Consider the following 19,680-nt stretch of genomic DNA (forward strand, 5'->3'; position numbering starts at 1 on the left):
GGGTGCTCATATGTGAACAACTCCAGTAGCTGAATGGGGACCAGACTCTGGTCGAAGTCACGATGGGCAGTTCATTCAGTCAATCTTATTAGAACAGCATTTTTCAGCAGTGGAACCACCCATTGTCCACAGGGCAATGGGGATACTATGAACTGGCTGTTACTGGCCAAATGATCACAGTGCAGAGCACACAGGCTTGCCATGGTCACAGTGGATCTGAGATGAACACAGATGAAAGCAGGTCACACGGTGCCAGTGTGGGTTAGAGCAGAGATAACGCTACCCCCAAAGCTCACACTAACTCTCTCATAGTTGATCCCAGCCACACTGCCTGGGCTTTCCAAGTCCATTCAGGGACACAAAATGATTCTCCTGCCCTTCCCAAGCCCCCTGCTACTGCAGCAGATTAGCTTTCAGCAGCTATGCTACAGTGGGAACCCACACCTGGGTGATCATCTGAGGTTACATCCAAGACACAGCAACACTAGTCTCACCTAGAGGACTGTAGATACATAGTGCCCTTGCCTGTTCAGACCCAAACCTGCCCTCATGCATTCTGGTTAGTAATTAAGTAAATTCACATACAAAGCTGTCACTTACTTATCCAGATCGATATCAAGTGCCTTATATGGATCATTGGGATCTTTGTCATCTTCATCACTGGGCAAAGCATTCTGCAGGAGAGATAAAGAGACTATCCACTGAAGCAGCAAACCACAGGCAACTTCAGACCTAAAGCTTTACATTATAGAATCATGGAATGGTTTGGGTTGGAAAGGACCTCAAAGCTTATCCAGCTTACCCAGGGGCAAGGACACTTTCCACTAGAGCAGGCTGCTCCAAGCCCCATCTAACCTGGCCTTGAGCACTGCCAGGGATGGGGCATCACCCAAACCAGTTTAAGATTAACCCTGGAACAGGCCAGCCTGCAGTCAGTCACAGTAAGTTACAGGAACAAATGCACTGTAATGCAGCATCTGGTTATAAGATTAATTTAGAACAGAAAAAACTATTCTTCATGAACTGCAGGATTTGAATTGCTGCTGTTGGGTTTTGATTAAAGGAAATTTTAGGAACAAATACAGATGACATCATTAGCATGCACAATTAATTACAATCAGCTGCAAACCTGCTGACTAGACAGCAAGTTAATGTCAAAGTGAAGCAGCAGAGCATAACAAATGAAGTCACTATTTGGACAGAGTTCCTTTTACAGCAGAAATGCATATTGTTTGGTTTGTTGGGTTTGGGATTTTTTGGTTGGTTTTTAAATAGCTTCAGTGGCAATTTTTGTCTTTTTGTGCACAGAGACAATCACTTCTCCTGCTGCAAAGGACAGCTGAGGATCAGTCACTTCCTGAACAGCTTACAAGAAATCAGAGCTCTTGAACTGCAACAATACAGACTGGCTGGCAGTTCTGGGGGAAAATTCTCTCAAGAGGAGCACACAGACAAACCCCACAGCTCTGCCCACCAACCACAACAACTGACCTCTGGCATCTCCTCTGTGATGATATCGACGTGGTGAGCTGGAGCAATGTCCTCCTCACTCTCTGTGTGCAGGGAGTTATGGCGATGGTGTTTACCCCTCTTCTCCTTTTTCTGCTTTTTCTTTTTCTTGTCTTTCTCCAGTTTCTGTTTATGTCTTCGCTCTTCTTCCAGTTTCACGTACTGGTCAGACATAGGCATTCCTGCAGAGGAAGCCAAACTGCTTTCAGGCTACAGTCCACATGGACACTGATCACTGAAACAATATGTCAGGAGTGAACCTCACTTCTAGCTGCTCAGAATTAGAAGGATCATGCTCCCGTATCATGCTTCCCCTCTCGTCTCACAGCCCCTCTACCACCGGCTGTACTTCCATCTCTCCAGAAACAGGATAGAGCTCTATCCTGCTCCCTGACTCTCATCCACATTAACTAGATTACATTGCATCTAAACGACGATATTTTAAATAGAATTGGAACCATTTCTGTACTAATATTGACAAGTTTCCACACTTTATTATGTAAACCTTAAACAGCTGCACTTAGAACTCATCACTTGCGACGCATATCAACAGCTTTTCAGTGCTATACCAAACTCCTCCTTAGATACACAACTATCTTTCAACACTTGAAACATATTAAAACAGTATTTCGATCATTAGACTCCACTTAATGTCTCCCGACCACCTTCATCAGCCCTTTAAGACGTTCCAAAGGTGACTGTTACCTACACACAACAGTGGTTATTTCAGATATTACAGACTTGGCTGCATAATATATTTAATCACAGAATTTCTGCTAATTTTCTGTCTCGAGAGGAACTGCACTTGGACTGCAAAGTACTGTTTTCAACATGCGAGTTCAGAGAATGCATTAAAGAGTTTAATGAAGGTATGCTTGCTCCTTGCCCTTAAACACTTCAAGAAGCATTCCTAAGAAGGAGTTATCTACTGCTTAACTGAATTTCAGTAATTAATTTTAAAGATTAGCTGCACTTACCTGGAACTTTTAAGGGGACAGAAAGGTCAATCTGGACCACAGGAATATGTTCCACACCTGGAGTGTCTTGGTATCGCTGGGAAAAGGAAAAGCTGTTACATTCTGAGCACTGGCAGATACAAACCTATATAGACAGATGCATTTCGAAACAGCAAGCATTTTAATCCTTTAAGTGAACATTTTAAAGGATAGGAATGGAATAGCTCTGCACTAAATCCTATGTGACAGCAGGAGCCAGTTGATAGCTATCACAGAAGACCTCGCTTTTAGCTCCAGCTTTTTAACCTGCTGCTGTCCTGAAGCTGTAACTCTGAAGAGTTTTTGGTTTGTGTTTTATTTCTAGTAACTTTCAAAAGGCAAATTTTGACATTTGAGTTGAGGAAAATGGGACAGTCCATAGCATACACAGGGAATAAAGCAGGTTCCTTCCTTGAAAAAGATGTTAAGAGACCACAAGGACCTTTCGATCTATAAAACACACTGCATGTTCGTGCACTGCTCTTAATGAAGTGCCCAGCAATCTGAACCCAGTGTTGGGACAAATCACCTGCAGAGGAGTTTGTGACACAAAGGCACAGAGAAGTGATTCTCTACAGCTTTTAGAGAGCCCTTGCTGACATCTAAACCCTGTGCTTTCCATGACAAGTTAATTCAGACTGTTCCAAACTGCTGTGTAATGGGAGCTGGGACAATTAAAACTTCCTTATTCCTAAGCTGAAGGTCTCCCAGAGATTCCCAGAATGCTCCTGTGACATGAGGTCATTTGTGAGTTTCTTAACACAAACTTATTTATAGAAAGTCGGTAGCCACTGCAGTCAGCACACTATTAAAAGTGATCAGAACTGTAGTGGGAATAATCAGAATGGCCCAGAGGGAAGCTGTAGCTCCAACATTCACTGAGCCTTCACACAATTCTACCAGGCCAGCAAGACAGACTCACTCACTCACCTTCTGTGGGGAAGGAGAGCTTTTGATGTAAAATGGGTTGTTTGCCTGTTCTTGTTTCCGGGCTTCTCGACGCTAAAACAAAAGAGGATTTGGAGTTAGAATGCCTGTTTGTAAGCAAGGAGAGATAAAAGGCATCAAAGTGCAAAATGCAATCTCCATGAATTTTTGGAACAATACACATCTACCTGCAAAAAGACTCCAGCATAGCGGCTTGTGTATGATAAACCAGTTTTGAGTTACAAGACATACTACAGGTACTTTCACTAGTGTAACCAACAGTCCTTAGAACACCCTTTCTTTGCTTTTTAATTGTAGACTAGAGATAGTAGTTGCAGGATAGAGACAGTAACTCCCAAAGACCAGATTCTGATGGCAATTCAGACGTTTCCATTTTCATTTTTGCAAAGAGAAGAAGTGAAGCTCTTTATCAATAAAGAGTTTTCTTTATGAAAGGAAAAAGGCCAGAAGCAGGAAAGGTGGTATGACCACTGAACAGTCACATTACAGGAATACACAGAAGCTGCTGAAGTCCACATGCAAAGATGCTGCTGCTGCTGCTTCTGCTGGTACAGAGCACACAGAACAACAGAAGTACACCAATGGAGGTGTGTAAAATATCAAATAGCAGCAAAGCCCAGCACAAGCATCCATCCTCAAGGCCCTGTGCTTCAAATGAACTGCACTAGACACCACAGTTCACAGGTCACATTTTTTACAAGAGCTCAGAACTCCTCACAAGAGCCAAGCTTTCTTAGTATCTTGTTTCCATCTGGACAAGCTGGACTGTCAAGAGAACTCTGTATTGGATATATTGCACAGTGCCTCAAAAAGCACCTGTATTCAAATACATGTATTTTGTTCACATCAGATCATCAGATTCCCTGAGCTGTAGAAAGCAGAGTGGTTCTGTGTGCACAGAGAATCCACAACAGCTCCAGCTGCTTACAACATCACTACTGAATTATGCAGGGAAAAGCACTTTAACATTCACTCACTCTGGCCAGCTCCTCTTCATCTATTTCTGGCTGCCTATGTCTGGAATGTCTTTGTTCCTCATCATGAAAAATTGTTTTGGGCTTTTCCTCTTCAGACTCACTGTCTGATGGAGGTTCATTGATCCAGGCATCAAGGTCCAACCTGGTGAAGAATTGCAATACACAAACCATTTGACTCAGTACCCCTGAGTATTTCAGTGCTTCTCATTATATATTTAGCTTTATTATTTAAGAGTTTCAAGGATTAAATAAGGCTTTGGGAGAGAGAAGGAACCCTACCCCTCTGGAACTGGTACTTTCTTCTGTGCTTTAGGAGCCACAGGGTTCAGCTCACCAGCAAACAGCGCTATTACTTCCTCAGCTACTGGTACTTCTTTCACTTGTAGCTTCTGAATGTATTTTATTAGTTGCAAGATGCAAGAAGCCTAAAAACAAAAGCAGAAGTAATGTGCAAATTAATATCAACAAACTGAACAAAGGAAAAAGAAATCAAACTGCAATGCAAGTCAGCAGAAGAGAAACTGTTCTACTCCATTAAGGGAATTAAGAGAAGTAGCATAAACTGCAGGTTTAGGGCAAATGCAAACTAATCCCTGGTAACCCCCTCATCTGGCTGTGCCCTTCCTGTGTCCTTAGGTGCTTGAATCATTTTAAATTTAAATTGCTTTGAGTGAAAGGCTTGCAGTTTTCAGAGGTGGTATCTAACTGGAATAGAACCTGAGCTCTGACCTGAAGTGTCACCACCATTCCTACTGCAGCTCTAGAGCTTCGCTTCACACAGTTACACAAGCATAGAATTCAAGTGCCACGCCATCAATAACAGCTTATATAGAACGCGCATGGCCACAGAACATTACACATCTGCTTCAGAGGAATGAGAAACATGGTATGATCAATTCCAAAGTCCTTCTGGTCTCTTACCCTCTCCTGAACTTCTAGGTCTGCGCTCTGTACAAACTGAGGCAACCTGTCAATCATCAGCTGAGTGATTTCCTGAGCTGCTTCCTTCTCCCCAGCTTGCTCTTTCTGCTGCAGGATGGATGCATAAAGCTTCACCATGTTCTGCACATAAACTGCCTGGATATGGCCTGGGAGAGTTGTCACTTTAGGCCTCAACATTGCTTCTAGAGTTTGGTTTGCTTCCTCGAGGTGCCTGTAAGGACAGAATGGACAGATGAAACACAGCAACTGAGAAATTTCAACCTTTCAGTCTTCACGGAGAAGATTTGAGTTTTGAAAACGTGATCAAACTGAAAACAGAGAGTATGTTCACACATCCAAGAGACAAACCCCATCTACTTAAACTAAAAGACAACGCTGATATAAGAACAAGGAAAACTGCGCTACTGTGGGCACAAAGAAGTTCAGAGCAAAAAAACAACTTCTAAATCTCAGGAAGATTAGGTTCTGCATAAACCTTTCAGTGAGGGCAAAACAGGGAGGGGAGTGAAAACTGATTCAGTCAAACACGATGACTGGACATCTTCCTTATGATATAAGTGGGATTAGACCTTAATTGTTAAGGAGATCCTTCAAAGTCTTAAGCTCTTGCAGCTTATATCTACAACTGTGACTTCCTGAATAAGTGGGCAAGAGAGACAGAGACAAGAAAAAAGACCAGATATTCACAGTGAAGCATCCATCTTGTCTAGAAGCAGCTGAATGGTCTGTGGGCTAAAGGAGCAGGAAAGAAGCAATCATTTTGTTGGCTTTAGGGTGCATATTCTTGAACTATCCTTCTCAGAAACACCTTTCAGTGACCAGAATCTCTGTCTGAAAGAAGCCACTCAAAGTGTGTCAGGTTTTGTGTACACACTTACTCAGAGAACTCCCCACATATCCAAGCAGCAGCATAAAGCACCTCACAGATCCCATTTCTCTGGGTGTTGCTGGCTATGAGATGAGCATTGTCCAGAAGCATGGCCATTTGAGAAACTGCAAATTTACGAATAGCTTTAACTCTGATGGCTACATCCAACATCTGAGCTGCTATAAGGTGCCCATGCCGTGTGCCTTCCAGTCGGGTCAGCTCCACCAAGATGCTGATGTACCTACAAAAAGTAAAAGGGATGCAATTTTATCAGCAGACAAGCAAGCGTTATCATTGCTCAAAATGATCTCAAAAAATGACACATAAAACCACTGACCATTCAAAGTTTGTGATATATTGATAATTGGATTGACTACAAATATCTATGATTTTGGTCAGCAGCTCATCCCGGTATGTCGTCCCTTCTGCTTTATCCACATGGATCATCAGTTTCTTCACTATCTCCATCAAGTTCTTCTTTGATACCTGTTAAAGAGTTATTGAATGGTTGAACCACAACAGCTGTTTCCCATACTGTCAAGTCCTTTTAATCCCATTAAAACACCTCCTAGCTCTTTGATGGGCCTGTGTCATGTGTTAACAAGGAATCAGAACCACCCCTCTAGGACTCAGCTTCCATCACAATCCAAAAAGGGAACCTGAAAATCTCTTTTCAGTGTTGTTATTAAAGAAGAGCAAGTATGCAAGACCATGCCGTGCCAGATGTTTTACTTATCATAGGGGCCAGAATCAGGGAGCTGTTATCACAAGACTACTGAGGAGAAGGGAAGAGAAAGTTGCATGGGTTTTTCTTCAGCATCAGCCTCATAAAGGGTCACAGGGCTGGAGAGTAAAGGAAATACAAGCAGCAACATACCATACCATACAGGAGATCTAAAGCTCTGAGTCGGATAGACTCATCTTTGTCATCCAAACACTGGAGAATGAGATCCTTGTGAGACTGAACTGACTTAGGATGTGTCTTCAGGATTTTGGACATAGCTAGCAGTCCCAGGTATTTCACTGTGAAAGACAAAATAAAACTTCCTTCCAAATATAGAAACACTGCTTTGTGTTGAGCATGAGATCTTGATACTACGTGCTTCTACTGAAATACACTTGAATAAAAGTCTATGGTGAGAAAAAGCATTTTGGAGAAACAGTGCATTACAGAATACAGTCTTTCATTTCATAATCCCATACAGAGGCACATAATTACACATATAATCTTAATCACAGTCATCTTGCATCTCAAGTTTTATCAATTATTTGAAAATATGTAATATATAGAAACTATAGGGCTTGAGAATAGGCATCCTAGAATGAACACGCACTGAAGACTGGTGTATTAAGTAGGAGCCCTATTCTCAGTGGGAAAAACTCAGATGTCAGGTAAAAGGTTAGTACAAAAAAGGGTTTCACAGTGCTCTTTGCAGTCACTAAAATAAGTAAGTGCTCACTTTTGCATTTTACTATTATGCTTACACTGCCAAACACCCCTCGCTACTTTCCAAGCGGCAAGTTCATTCAAAGGGAAAACCCCAAGCAGGGAAAAAGAGAACTGATTTAGATTCACAAGACCACAAAGAGCAGCAATAATATGACTGGGTTTTAAAAAAGCTCATTATAAAGAAGTGCTCACTATCAAAATTTATCTCCACATTCAAAATCCCAGCAATCGTTCACGACATACCGGCCAGGAGGACACTGAACAAGCTGTTTAGAGGAACAGCTCGTGCCTCTAAGACTGCTGCAGTTTCTCCCCAGTGGCTGGTTGCTAAAAGCTTCCAGAAGACATGCAACATACTTACAGTTCTGGTCAGAATCTTCTATCAATATCCTTAACTTCTGAACGCAAAGCTGGAAAAAAAAAGACCACATCATGCTTACTCCAAGCTTTAAAAGCCTTAATTAAAAGACATTAATGCACTCAATACAGCAGGAAGCATTCTGACCAAGACTAGGGCCTTTAGGGAAGAGGGTCTTGTTGCATTAACAGATTTCAAAACAAAAGGAACCCCTGCATGACTGTATTGACAGCAGCAGCTGAGGAGGAGTCAGGAAAACTCTAAATGAGAAGAATCTTCATTTTAGAGCAAAGGAAATTAGGTAATTTGTATAGGAAATGCTTCAGTCTGTAGGATTCCACCTGAGCAAGAGTGCTTCAGGGAGCTACTGCTTTAACTTCTGGCAGAGGAACATAATCCACTTTCCTCATGGCACTCGGGTTACACAGTAGAGCAGAACAAACAGCCCCCACCAAACCCCAGTGCTGTACCTGGATGCTAGCACTGTGATTAGGCATCCCAGAGGAGAGAGAGATCAAAACTGAAACACATAAGCACACATTTCAGTTAGTATTCCTGTGTTGTGAATGAATGCAGCACTAACAGTCAACAGCCAGCTCAGCTCCCAAGGAAAGATGCCAGTTGATTTTGTTGTTTCTCTGTTTGCTTGGATTTTTAGAGGGGAGAAAGTTGGGAGACAAACTATAGCTTCATATTCTTTAAGAGTAATAACAGCAGTGCAGAGAATAAAAGTGTGAAGGAATGAACTGCTGCAACAGCCAGGTCAAAGATTTGTTTTACTGCTATCACATAGCAGTCAAGACTGTAAATGTGTCATCAGCTACTGTATAGCTGAATTTTTACACAGGCACTTCCATAATGTAATGAGATGCAGCAATGGATCCTGGAGTTTAATGTAATTAGATTTAATCAAGCCAGCAAGAGACTGGAGGCACAAATCAGGTCCCCTTGTTGATTCCATTGGATGCCTGTAAAGCCCTGGCTGTGCGCAGCCCTGCAGCAGAGGTGCTGTTGCACTGATAACTGCTGCTGTCAAACAGCACAGCCAAGCCAGCACCAATGCTGAGCAAGTCACACAGGCTGGCCCTGGTGACTAATAACTACAGTGGCATTTTGCTCTTCATAATGAGGGCTCCATTTCAAAGAAGGTGGGCTGGATGCTCTGGTTTTGGGTCATGAAGAGAGCTGGTAGGGGGCAAGGTGCTGCTCTAATGCAGGCACATAGCTTCCCATCTCACCTTCTGACTCTGAGCTTTACATTACAGCACCTGAGGTGCACTGGGGGTTTGAATTTCCCTTTAATCCACAGAATATCCCTGCTGTGTCTCAGGGAAGCACACACTGATCCACAACAGAATGGAATTTTTTCCCCCCATCATGTCATCTCACATTTCCCTCAAGGAACAAAATGATTGCAGAGTTGAGTGACAGATCACCCTTTCCTCTTTGAACTGACCCAGTACAGCAAGTTCCTGCATCATTATCCAAACTACACACAAGAGGCAGGCTAATGGCCCAACTGTGGATGGCAATAACGCTCCAGTTCCACACTAAGACATGAAAAGCGCCAAGTCTGAGCAGCAATGCTGTCTTATCCCTTTCTAGCTTTGTTTCTCTCTCACTCCTCATTATGGAATTCGCATCCCTTCCCCAGAAACTGAAACTGTTAATCAATGATTCCAATTACCTCCTTTAAGGAATTACATCAGGTTTTTAAGCTGTGAAATTGGAGCATTAAAAAAATAAGTCTGCTCCTTCACCACGTAAGAAAACGTGGTCCAAATTTCCATGAAGCATCAGTCATTTAATTATGCTGCTGGTTTAATTCCTAGTTTTAGCAACATTTAGGAGCTTGCATACAAATAATCACCCATTGTTCATCCTTTCAGCCTTTAGTAAATACAATGTAGCTGTATTAACTTAGCCTTGACTGATAACAAAGGATTTCAGTAACAGTTATGCAATAACACACATCAACGTTTGCCAGGTGACTTATTTCAGTTATCAAACACATTAAGTTAAAAAAGGTTTACAGATGGTGTTAATGGATGACAAAGTTCATCATGGTTTGCTTCCAAGTTACAAATTTCAGTTCTCACCTGCTATTACTGTGTTCACACATTCATATAAGAGAGACATGGCTGAAGTGCTGAAACAGAAATCAGGTATTTTAAATAAGGAATAAAATGGGCACATTTTGAAGAGTTGTCAGCAGTAGCTTGGAGCTAGTTAACACCTTTAGTTACACAAGAAGTTTGCAGTATTCTGGTCCATGTACCTTCAAGCTAGATGAAATGATAACTGTTGGGAGAAGGAGCGAACATTCATTTTAAACTGAATGTTTAAAAACCAAACTTTTACAGTACCAGCACTGTAACACAAGGAACAGGGAAGGAAGTGGTCACTCCAAAGCTCAGCACCAGTTACTGAGCACTGAAGCAATCTTGTCCAAGGATCAAATTAAATCCTCTGTCCAAGGTCAAAAATTCCTGAGAAGGCAGCAGATGGAGTCTCCCTCTCCAAAGTCTCCCTCTCAAGTCTCCCTCTCCAAAGGGAACAAGTCACACATAAGCAGCAGCCTCCTTTGGTGTGCACATATACACTTGCTCCTGCTATAAGCGAGCAACCCATTTTTAGCATATGATTTGCCCCAAAACTTAAATTCAAGACAACCTTTGCCAGCTGAACACACACACATAATGCAATTCTGAGGATTTCAGAGCTACTCAGAAATCCCCGTCTACACAAGAGGGAAACACAGTGAACCTCACAAGTAAAGGAGCAGACTGCAGAAGGGAGGGCTGCAGAGGCAATGAGCAAACAGCTCTGGAGGCAGACGTCAGCAGCGATACCGTGAAGGTCACTCAGCACACTGGATAACTGACTCCAGCACATTCAAACAAAAACCATCAGTTTTGTTCCCTGTGCACTTCGTGATGGTCAGGGGTAGTCTGCCTTGTGTTGACGTGATACCGAGATCCCAAATTACTGAAGGGAGACCAAACCGAACAGGGTGAAGTCCTCACAAACAAGAAAATGAATGACTACTGTGGGAACTGGGGAGAGAAAGCAGAGGCAGGACTGAAGACATACAGTTCATCTTCCTGCTGTTTCTGGTGAATTTGTATCTACTTGTCACTGCTGAAAAACCCCTCTTTAGGTATTTGGATGCAAGGCTGCTGGATGGTCTGCTCTGAATCAGCCTTAAAGGTAAACTAGGAGGACAGACAGAAACAGTTTGGCTTGAGCTGCTCAAGCAGTGACATCTCTCATACATACCTATGGATGAGGTTGGTCAGAGGCTCAATCAATTTCTTCCCCAGCCTAGGTTCTAATGGAGTAAGAGCACCAAACTATTAAAAAAAGTGCAGACAAGAAAGTGATTTAATAGCTGTTTTTAAGCAGTATAAAAAGCATGATTTCAAGTGCAGCTCATTATATTTAAACCAAGCTATACCGAAATGCTTTTCCCTCTTGGGTTATGTTAAACATTAGAAGATATTCCTGGTTTCTTTGTATTTGGATTTCATGGCAACTACACCTCCAAGCAAGAAATCTGTTTTTGCACCCGAGGTGTTTCAGTGAGAGCCCAAATCCTGCAAACACCCCTCAAGAATACTTGCCAGTTTTATGATTTTAATGAGAACCCAATTATTGGTAGAGGACGTCATCAACTTGAAGAAGAGGGGAGCAAGGGAAAGGTAGTTCTTGGGATTGCGTCGAGCCAGCTCACAAATAACATTTACTGCAGCAGACTGAACACCTGGGAAAGAGGTGGGAAAAGCAGAAATCTCATCAACACCTTCACTGTAACTGAAGCTTCTAGTGCAGAACCCTCAGAATGAGGGCAGCTGAAGATCCAAGAGGAATGGATCAGCCTCATTACCTCTCCCTAACAAAACCCCAACCCCTCAAGTATAGCCAAGTAAGTAAGTTTAGCCAAGGTAAGTAACAAACGATTAAATAGCTTTGTTCCAGAAAAAGTTAATCCACTAACACAGCTTCAATAGCTTCAAGTTCGAAGTAATAATTTTGAAGGCCTTTAAAGAATGGATATTTAATAAGGCAACATCTGTCAAAACTCTATGTGCTTATCTACCCATTAAACAGGCCAACCAGCACCCAAAAGATGATTACAGCACTTCCCATGTATTCTTCTCTCCCTAAGTTCCAAAAGCAGACCTATGTACATGCTTTGGAGCAGAACTAATTCCCTAAAACGCACTCACCAGGATCTGGATCTTCAAGTTTCTCTTTAAGGCGAGGAAATGCAGGACGGAGGGACTCTGGGTATTTCAGAAACACTTTGTACATGATTAACACTGCCTTCTTCCTGATGTAAGGCTTTGTATGAGACATCTGTTCAGGAAACAATTGCAGTCAGGCTCTTAAGCAAATCTGTGTTTCCAGCTCTGCTCAAGGTCCTTATGTCCACTCTACTCTCTCAAAGAGACTCAACTACTTTCTGAGCTCAGAGCAAAACAGTGTCAGTTATCACTAGAAATAACAGCAATATTTGAGGTAACCCTCTTGAGCTAACTAAGATTTGTAAAGGCAAAGCATCAAGATTTTACATGGAACAAGTCTAAATTTAACAGCCATTTACCAGATTTGAACTATTTCACAATCTTTAATGACAGGAAAAAGTGATTTCAACCTTATCAACTCACCAGCGTCATGATGTCATTTGCCAAGTCCCTGGCAAGATCTGGAGTAACAAAACATGACAAGCCAGTCAGTGCAACTCCAGTATCATACTGGTTAGGGCTACTCAGATCCTAGAAAAGGAAAAACAGGCTCAAAAATTTAAGATCACACAGGATGCTGAGCAACAATTTTCTCAGTCCAGTGTTGTTCACCCAATACACATGAAGCAGAGCTCTACTTCACAGGAGGATTTATGTCAACTCTTAACAGAAATGGCCTCCAACACCTGTAACATGCAGCCAGCCTGGGCTTAATAATGGGCATAATTAATCCTAGTTAAACGACAGCTGGATACTGCAGCATTAGAGCAATTACAGACACCTTCCTCTGGTGGTATTTCAGGATGGGAAACTCTTGACATAACCATGAACATCTTTAAAGTCCTAAAAACCTGGTATTAAATACTAACCCTGCCAGGTCAAAGCCCAACTGCCATCAGCTTGTTGAACACTTCACAGTGAGTGAATAGCTTCATCTATTAGAGAAATGATGATTACTTCCCTTCCAAGCTGCTGGCAGCACCATCCATAAAGGCGCAACAGAAGCTGGGTGGGAGATACATTTCACTGGTCAAGTCTCCTTGGGCTTATTTGTACCCTGCATACTCCTACATTGTGTTTCAGGTATTTCTAAGCTTCAGGCTCTTAACAATATTAATGTTCATATCTGACTGTGTTCAAGTATCAACCCAGGTTCGTGTGTACATGGAGGCTGCTTTAGGAAAGTTATGCAGGGTCAGGCCTTCAGGATTCTCTGCCATTTGCACCCTATTATAAAACCTCTTGCAGGTGGTAGGAAATCAGACCCTACTGTAAGAATAATGAAATCTGCTTCTTCAGGAGCAACAAAACTGCAGTTCATTCCAGCTTTAACAGATTTTGAGACCTGATAAGCCCTTAAAATACGAAGTTGCTAGACCAATGAAACTTGAAAAAGCATAAAGATGCTTTTAAGTAAAAACGCAAGGCACAAAAGGAAGGAGTAGCCCAGTAAGTGACTGAAATTCAGTATAATAGTCTCCACAATAAAGAAAATGGTCGGACATCATTAAAGATATGCACTTTTCAGAGCAGAATGGCTTAAAAGATAAAGGCAAAAGCACCAGTTATTTAGGAAAGATACAGGATGACACCCTACTGATCTTTTTTAAGCAAGTGTAAGATATTCTAACTACCTAGATGGTAAAAATACAAGCACACCTTGTATTGGATCAGTCAAGTTTTAAAGCGGTGATACTTTAGAAAATTAAACTTAAGAGCTTTGAAAATAGATCTGTAATCTGAAGCGCAGGAAAAAAGAATGCTGCAACCCAATAACTCAGGAAGAATCCAAGTCACAAAGCTCTATGAGAATGAATATAACACACTTGGGTACACGAATACAGAATACAACTTTACATACACTCTTGACTTCTACAGACAATTACACCAGAAGTATCAAAAGCTTATTACCAGAAGAAAACAGACCCTCACAGACAGAAAATCTGTGGAGCAAGATGACTGTTCATTTTATTTAAGGAATTTTTCTGATCCACTACATTCTTTTAAGAGCTGCCTAAGAGCTTGATAATAGCACCAAAAGTTCTCATTGTCATTGTGTTGAATGAACAGAGAGCTGGTGTGAGACAGCACAAGTCTATGGACAGCTTTGAAGCCGTTTCATTAACCCTTCAGCTTATGGAATAAGAGCAGATTTAACTCAAGTGAACAGAATTCTACTCAAACACCTTTATATTCCTAGAAGAGAAATTACAGATGTGAAAACACAACCAGGGAGTCAATGCAAGGCAAAAATAAGGACTGAAGTAAAAAGCTCACCTTTCGGATCTGATTCGTAGTCAACATGATGACATCAGTCCCTTCATGAAAGCACTGAGAGGCCGCGAGGTAACCGATGCGCTGCAAAAGGCAAAGAGGAAAAGCAACATCTGTAAAGTCAGTTTAGACAATGTTTAGATGAACAACTGGCAGCTTCAAAACCAGTAATAAAAAGATGAACAATTAGCAGGAGGTTTGCATAACAGAAGAGGCATGACAAGGCTCTCTAGAAAAGGGGATTTATATCAGGAAAGAATAAGCTCAGACAGGCAACATCTCCAGGCATAATACATCTATCTTAAGGATAATAAAACTAGCTTTACCTTCTCTACTCCATCCTTGGCAGTGTTCAAGGCCAGGCTGGACGAGGCCTTGGGTGATATGATTTAGCATAAGGTGTCCCTGCCCACGGCAGGGGGGGTTGGAACTAGATGATCTTAAGGTCCTTTCCAACCCTAACAATTCTATGATTCTACTTTGTTACAAGACAGAGATTCAATGACTCCAAAGATGTAGAAATAAGCTAGGATTGCCAGTAGAAGGAATGGAGAACATTACATTTATTTTGTCTGTGTTCACTCCTGACTTTCAGGCACTAAAGCTCAACTGGAAACTATTCCTTAGACAGTAACATTCCACCCTGTTTGGTAAAAAAGGTCTGCAACACAAAGCATGAACAAAACTCTTCAAGAAACATTATAAAGCTCTTCCAAAATAGAATACGCCTGCTATAAGGAATCTTAGGGGGCCTTCACATAAAAATACCCCATTTCTTCATGAAAGATATATAGGTATTGCCAGACATCTGGCAGAAAAAGCCTAGCCAAGCAGGGCAAGTATTACCTACGTACTAGAAACAAAGCCAGTTGCTTCCCTTCCATACTGAAGAAAGCAAACCAAAAGATGACATCCTAACGCATTCAAACACAGCTTGGCTGGTACAGCTGTAGCTACACAGCGAACTCACTTTGAATGTAAACTTTGATGCACTCATGACTTCAATGATGTTGAAAGCAGCCCAACTGATGTCGTAGCCCAGCATCTGTAACTGTGAGCAGAGAAACAAAGATAACAGCCTTCTGAAATAAGAGAGTCAAGAAAATAGGTCAAGACACCTCACAAAAGTGAAGATGTAACATGAGCCCAAAAATAACACTACAAGATTTCTCAAGCTCATGTGGAATGTTACAGTCTACACCACTCACAGTAAGGGAAACAAGCCTTGATGTTCCAGACACAAGATTTAAGCAGTTTGCATTAATTCCTGGTTACACAGTGATACGAACATCAGGGGAAAAGGGTTCTTTCCAGGATTGTTTTCTTTTAACTAAAACCCAGAACAGAAGCACAAAAGTAATTCTTTAACAGTTTTCTTCTCCTGGACAAAGGATGGCATAAAGAGAAACAACCAGTTCCAAGAGCTCAGGCAACTATTTGATAAGAAACAATCCAGCTGAAAACAACTTCTGAAAATTGGGTTAGTTTTAAACCAGAGCAGCTTCTTGAGCTAACTCAACAAAATACAACTGCACCAATCCTAGTGCCAGCACAATGAAGGATGGGAATGCGCAGCCTCTGCTGTCAGGCACATGTGGGAGCATCTTCACCTGCACCAGTCTGAGAAGAGCAGGCATCCAGACCAGAGACTGGCTCCCAGTCAGCAATACAAAACCAAAGATGGGATCACAGCAACCCCCAGACAGGCACTTACGTATGTAAGCTTGCAGACTGCATTTGCTTTCACTGCAATGTTATCCTGCTTGAGCTCCTGCTTGATCTCATCGATGCACTGGGAGATGTATTTTGCCTGAGGAAAAACAAACAAAAATTTGTGCTCATTTACCAGTTTTAGAGACTTGCAGCATGTTTGTGGGGAGAAGCAGCAGAACTCATCATGTGCAAAGTGCCGGATCTCACACACACTATTGACTGATGAAACTCATTACCAAGAAACATCACAGTTCTATTACAAAAACAAAAGCACGCTGAGATATTTCTTCAATGGTTTCCTGTCTCCATCAGAATTACACTGTTGAGTCCACAAGTCAATTTCCAAAGATTTGTTCCATCATGTACTATGGGGTCTGAACAAAACCCTAAGTTCCACCATCCCTGGAACACACACTGGTCACTCCCCTCAATGGGAAGACAGAGATCACTGTGAGTCTAGAATAAAAACTATGTCAAACACTATTAATAGCCCACAAATTTAAGGTGACTGATGAAAATACACTCTACAAGATACACTTTTTTTGGGGGCACACTGTATTTGGATGGCACTGCAGACATACCCCATAACAATCAGACTCATAGACACTGAACGAACGATGTATACAACATGCAACTGATCTACAAATACACTGTACCTTGCCTTGAATATTTTATGGCCACAGAGGAGCACGCTGGAACAGTGTCACCAAATCCTTCCCCACTGTATCTTGTTGCCACATCTTGGTCAGCAAGGTCAGCACTGGTTCGCAGTGCCGAACACTAACAAGCAGGTTCTTTATGTCCATAACCAGAAAGCATAATTATCATTTCCCATAGTATCTATTCTCAAACTGTATAATATTAGCTTAAGTTTCCTGGTGAGCCCTTAGAAGTTGAATGTAAAACACTGTGTGACCAGGATGAGAAAAAAACCCCAAACCATAAACCCCCAGAAAACAGAAAAGTTCAGTAACACCCAGTCCAGCACAGCTGAACACAGGCTCTGAGTCAGCAGCCACACTCATTGCCCCCAGCAGCCTGCAGGCAAACCCTTCCCTACCAGTGAGCCTGACACAGAATCCCAGAGTGGTCTGGTCTGGAAAGGACCTTAAAGCTCCTCCAGCTCCAACCCCTGTCACGGGCAGGGACCCCTTCCACTGGAGCAGCTTGCTCCAAGCCCCTGCGTCCAACCTGGCCTTGAACACTGCCAGGGATGAAGCATTAACCACTTCTTTGGGCAACCTGTTCCAGGGATTTTGAAGAGCAGGAAGAAGTCCTTCCAAAGCAGCTGTACTTCAAAGCCTAAAAGGCTACAAGGAATGAAAGACTCTGCTATATATAGCAAGCTTTAAAGGATCAGCAGGTATTAACTTTTTGTTAATCTCTCTAGAGTAGCACTGCCATGAATGAGCAATATGAAGAAAACTGATCTATTTAATCTAACACTGAAATCTGAAACCCAACCACCCCAACCAGATTCACTGCTACATTAACCATCTACATAAATACGAAGGAAACAAGTAGGTGTGTGTGGATCTTTGGTGAAGCTCTTCCCTGTGGCATCACTGACCTCTGCACAGCCCTGGACATGGGCTGCACCGAAGCGTTTTCACCCCATGCTGCAGCCTGCAAGCTGCTCACCAGAGCCAGACTGGACACTGAACGGAAGAACAACCACTTCACTTGATGAACAAGACATGGCAGTCACTCAGCAAGTCACTCAGTATTTGGACAGAAACCAAACCAAAACCATTTAAATACTGAAACAGAACAAAACATGAGTATCTTGTAGTTTCCCAGCACTGATTTACTAATAGTTATTGCATAAATCCTTCAAATACAGCTATTTCTTCGTGTGGTAATTAAAAATAAATATTTCCCAGTATATAACTGGCTCAGTTCTTCCTTAAATGCTTTTGAGATCCCATGAAGAAAGGAATGCAAAAGGAAAATACTTCACAGTTCAGTTATGCTCACATTATTCGTTACAGAATCAACTATGCTGGAAAAGACCATCAGTATATTTCTTAACTACCAATTCCTCATTAATTCTGACAGTGTTATCTGAAGTCCTGCCAGGATCCTACTCCACTGCTCCTAGGTTTTGGCCAGTCACAATATTCACAGACCTCTGGACATCCCCCAGGCAGACTGCTCTGAGCAAGCAAGGCCACCCTTAGGGCAGCCTTTCACTCCCAGGGCAGCCAGAAGCAGCAGAGCCATTAGAGGGATGAAGACCCTCCTCAACAGGATGGCAGTGCAGGCAAAGCTGTGAGACTGTAGTCAGAAGCTGAAGGGCAATATGATAACATGGGAATTGCTGAGAGGAGCTCTTTTATTCCTGAGAGGCTGCCAAGTGGGAAAGGAGCCGTTCCCAACACAGGGGAAAAGGCTCCTTGATGAAACACTCGGGTGTTTGTTTTCTCTCACATACTCTGCAGAAGAAGGAAGATGACAGGAACACACTCGGAGCAGTGTAGCTAAACCCATGCAGATGCGAGCACTGATAACAAAGCAAACTGGGAATACAGCACAAAGTCAGAAGTGTCATTTCTTAATGGTTCCACCAAGCAGTACAGTATGCATGTTATGTCCATTAACAAAATACACAGGCTAATTCTTAAAATAAGTCCAAATTCCTCAAGAATTCCAAGACCTCACCTAGAAACTATGTGCAATCGAGTGAGTGCGAGTAGCTGAAATAAGAAGGAAGGCATCACAAATCAAAGCCACAATCCTTTGAAACAGAGGAAGGGAAAAGTGGGTCACAATTTATGGAATGGGCTGCTGTTGATTTGAGATTCAAACCTGTCACTTACTGCAACTGAAAAGAACTCCCCACCCAGATAAGACAGCAAAGTGTCAGTGAACATTAGTCCCTATTTCTCTTGCACTTTCAGGGTTAAATATAGCGTATTAAGGATGACCAACAGTGAACACCACAAGGAGCAAGATATGATCTGATATAAATGTGTAACTACCCCATTCTAAACCAGAAAAGGTTTGGAATAAGTAGAACATAAATACAAATAACTGAAATAAGCACAAAATATGACATTTGTTTTAAGCAATGCAGGATTTATCATTTTTGTTGGACTGAGCCAAGCTCCATGAAATCACGTTGAGCACAAGCACATGATGGATCTCACATGGGTAAGATGCCACTGTTCCAAGTGAAGTGTTCCAGCAACTGCCCTTCCCTTCTTTTCCTTTCTTTTTTTCCAAAGAATCTCAAGAAATGCTCAACGCAATAGGCACTTACACCACAGACACCTTGTGGGGGTTTGTGCTTCAAGCATAAGATCCTGTTACAAGCGCAGCACAGATCAGCTGCCACCTCCTAACTTAGGAAGGAGGATGGAAAGAAATCCGTCTCTCTTGCCAGGCTTCTATCAACCC

General features: G+C 42.1%; 2 protein-coding genes across 2 annotated transcripts in view; one reads left to right on the top strand and one right to left on the bottom strand.

The window, feature by feature from the left end:
• The window catches only part of SF3A2 (splicing factor 3a subunit 2), a 161,021-nt gene that overhangs the window by 33,276 nt on the left and 108,065 nt on the right, over positions 1–19,680 (top strand). The gene's annotated exons all lie outside the window — the stretch shown is intronic.
• The window catches only part of AP3D1 (adaptor related protein complex 3 subunit delta 1), a 39,002-nt gene that overhangs the window by 10,648 nt on the left and 8,674 nt on the right, over positions 1–19,680 (bottom strand). Inside the window, exons 2-21 of the mRNA XM_061466765.1 lie at positions 16,283–16,378; positions 15,539–15,619; positions 14,572–14,652; positions 12,718–12,825; positions 12,277–12,406; positions 11,671–11,810; positions 11,327–11,400; positions 10,147–10,196; positions 8,518–8,567; positions 8,051–8,099; positions 7,117–7,262; positions 6,577–6,725; positions 6,250–6,480; positions 5,351–5,582; positions 4,709–4,854; positions 4,430–4,571; positions 3,435–3,506; positions 2,487–2,562; positions 1,492–1,691; positions 601–674 (exon numbers count right to left, since the gene is read on the bottom strand). Coding sequence (XP_061322749.1) covers positions 601–674; positions 1,492–1,691; positions 2,487–2,562; positions 3,435–3,506; positions 4,430–4,571; positions 4,709–4,854; positions 5,351–5,582; positions 6,250–6,480; positions 6,577–6,725; positions 7,117–7,262; positions 8,051–8,099; positions 8,518–8,567; positions 10,147–10,196; positions 11,327–11,400; positions 11,671–11,810; positions 12,277–12,406; positions 12,718–12,825; positions 14,572–14,652; positions 15,539–15,619; positions 16,283–16,378 — 2,327 coding nt within the window. The remainder of the gene's footprint in view (positions 1–600; positions 675–1,491; positions 1,692–2,486; positions 2,563–3,434; positions 3,507–4,429; positions 4,572–4,708; positions 4,855–5,350; positions 5,583–6,249; positions 6,481–6,576; positions 6,726–7,116; positions 7,263–8,050; positions 8,100–8,517; positions 8,568–10,146; positions 10,197–11,326; positions 11,401–11,670; positions 11,811–12,276; positions 12,407–12,717; positions 12,826–14,571; positions 14,653–15,538; positions 15,620–16,282; positions 16,379–19,680) is intronic.

The sequence above is a fragment of the Pezoporus flaviventris genome, unplaced genomic scaffold (genome assembly GCF_033815535.1).
Source record: "Pezoporus flaviventris isolate CSIRO_AGI_PZ_B2104156 unplaced genomic scaffold, CSIRO_AGI_Pfla_v1 ptg000043l, whole genome shotgun sequence".
Lineage (NCBI taxonomy): Eukaryota > Metazoa > Chordata > Aves > Psittaciformes > Psittacidae > Pezoporus > Pezoporus flaviventris.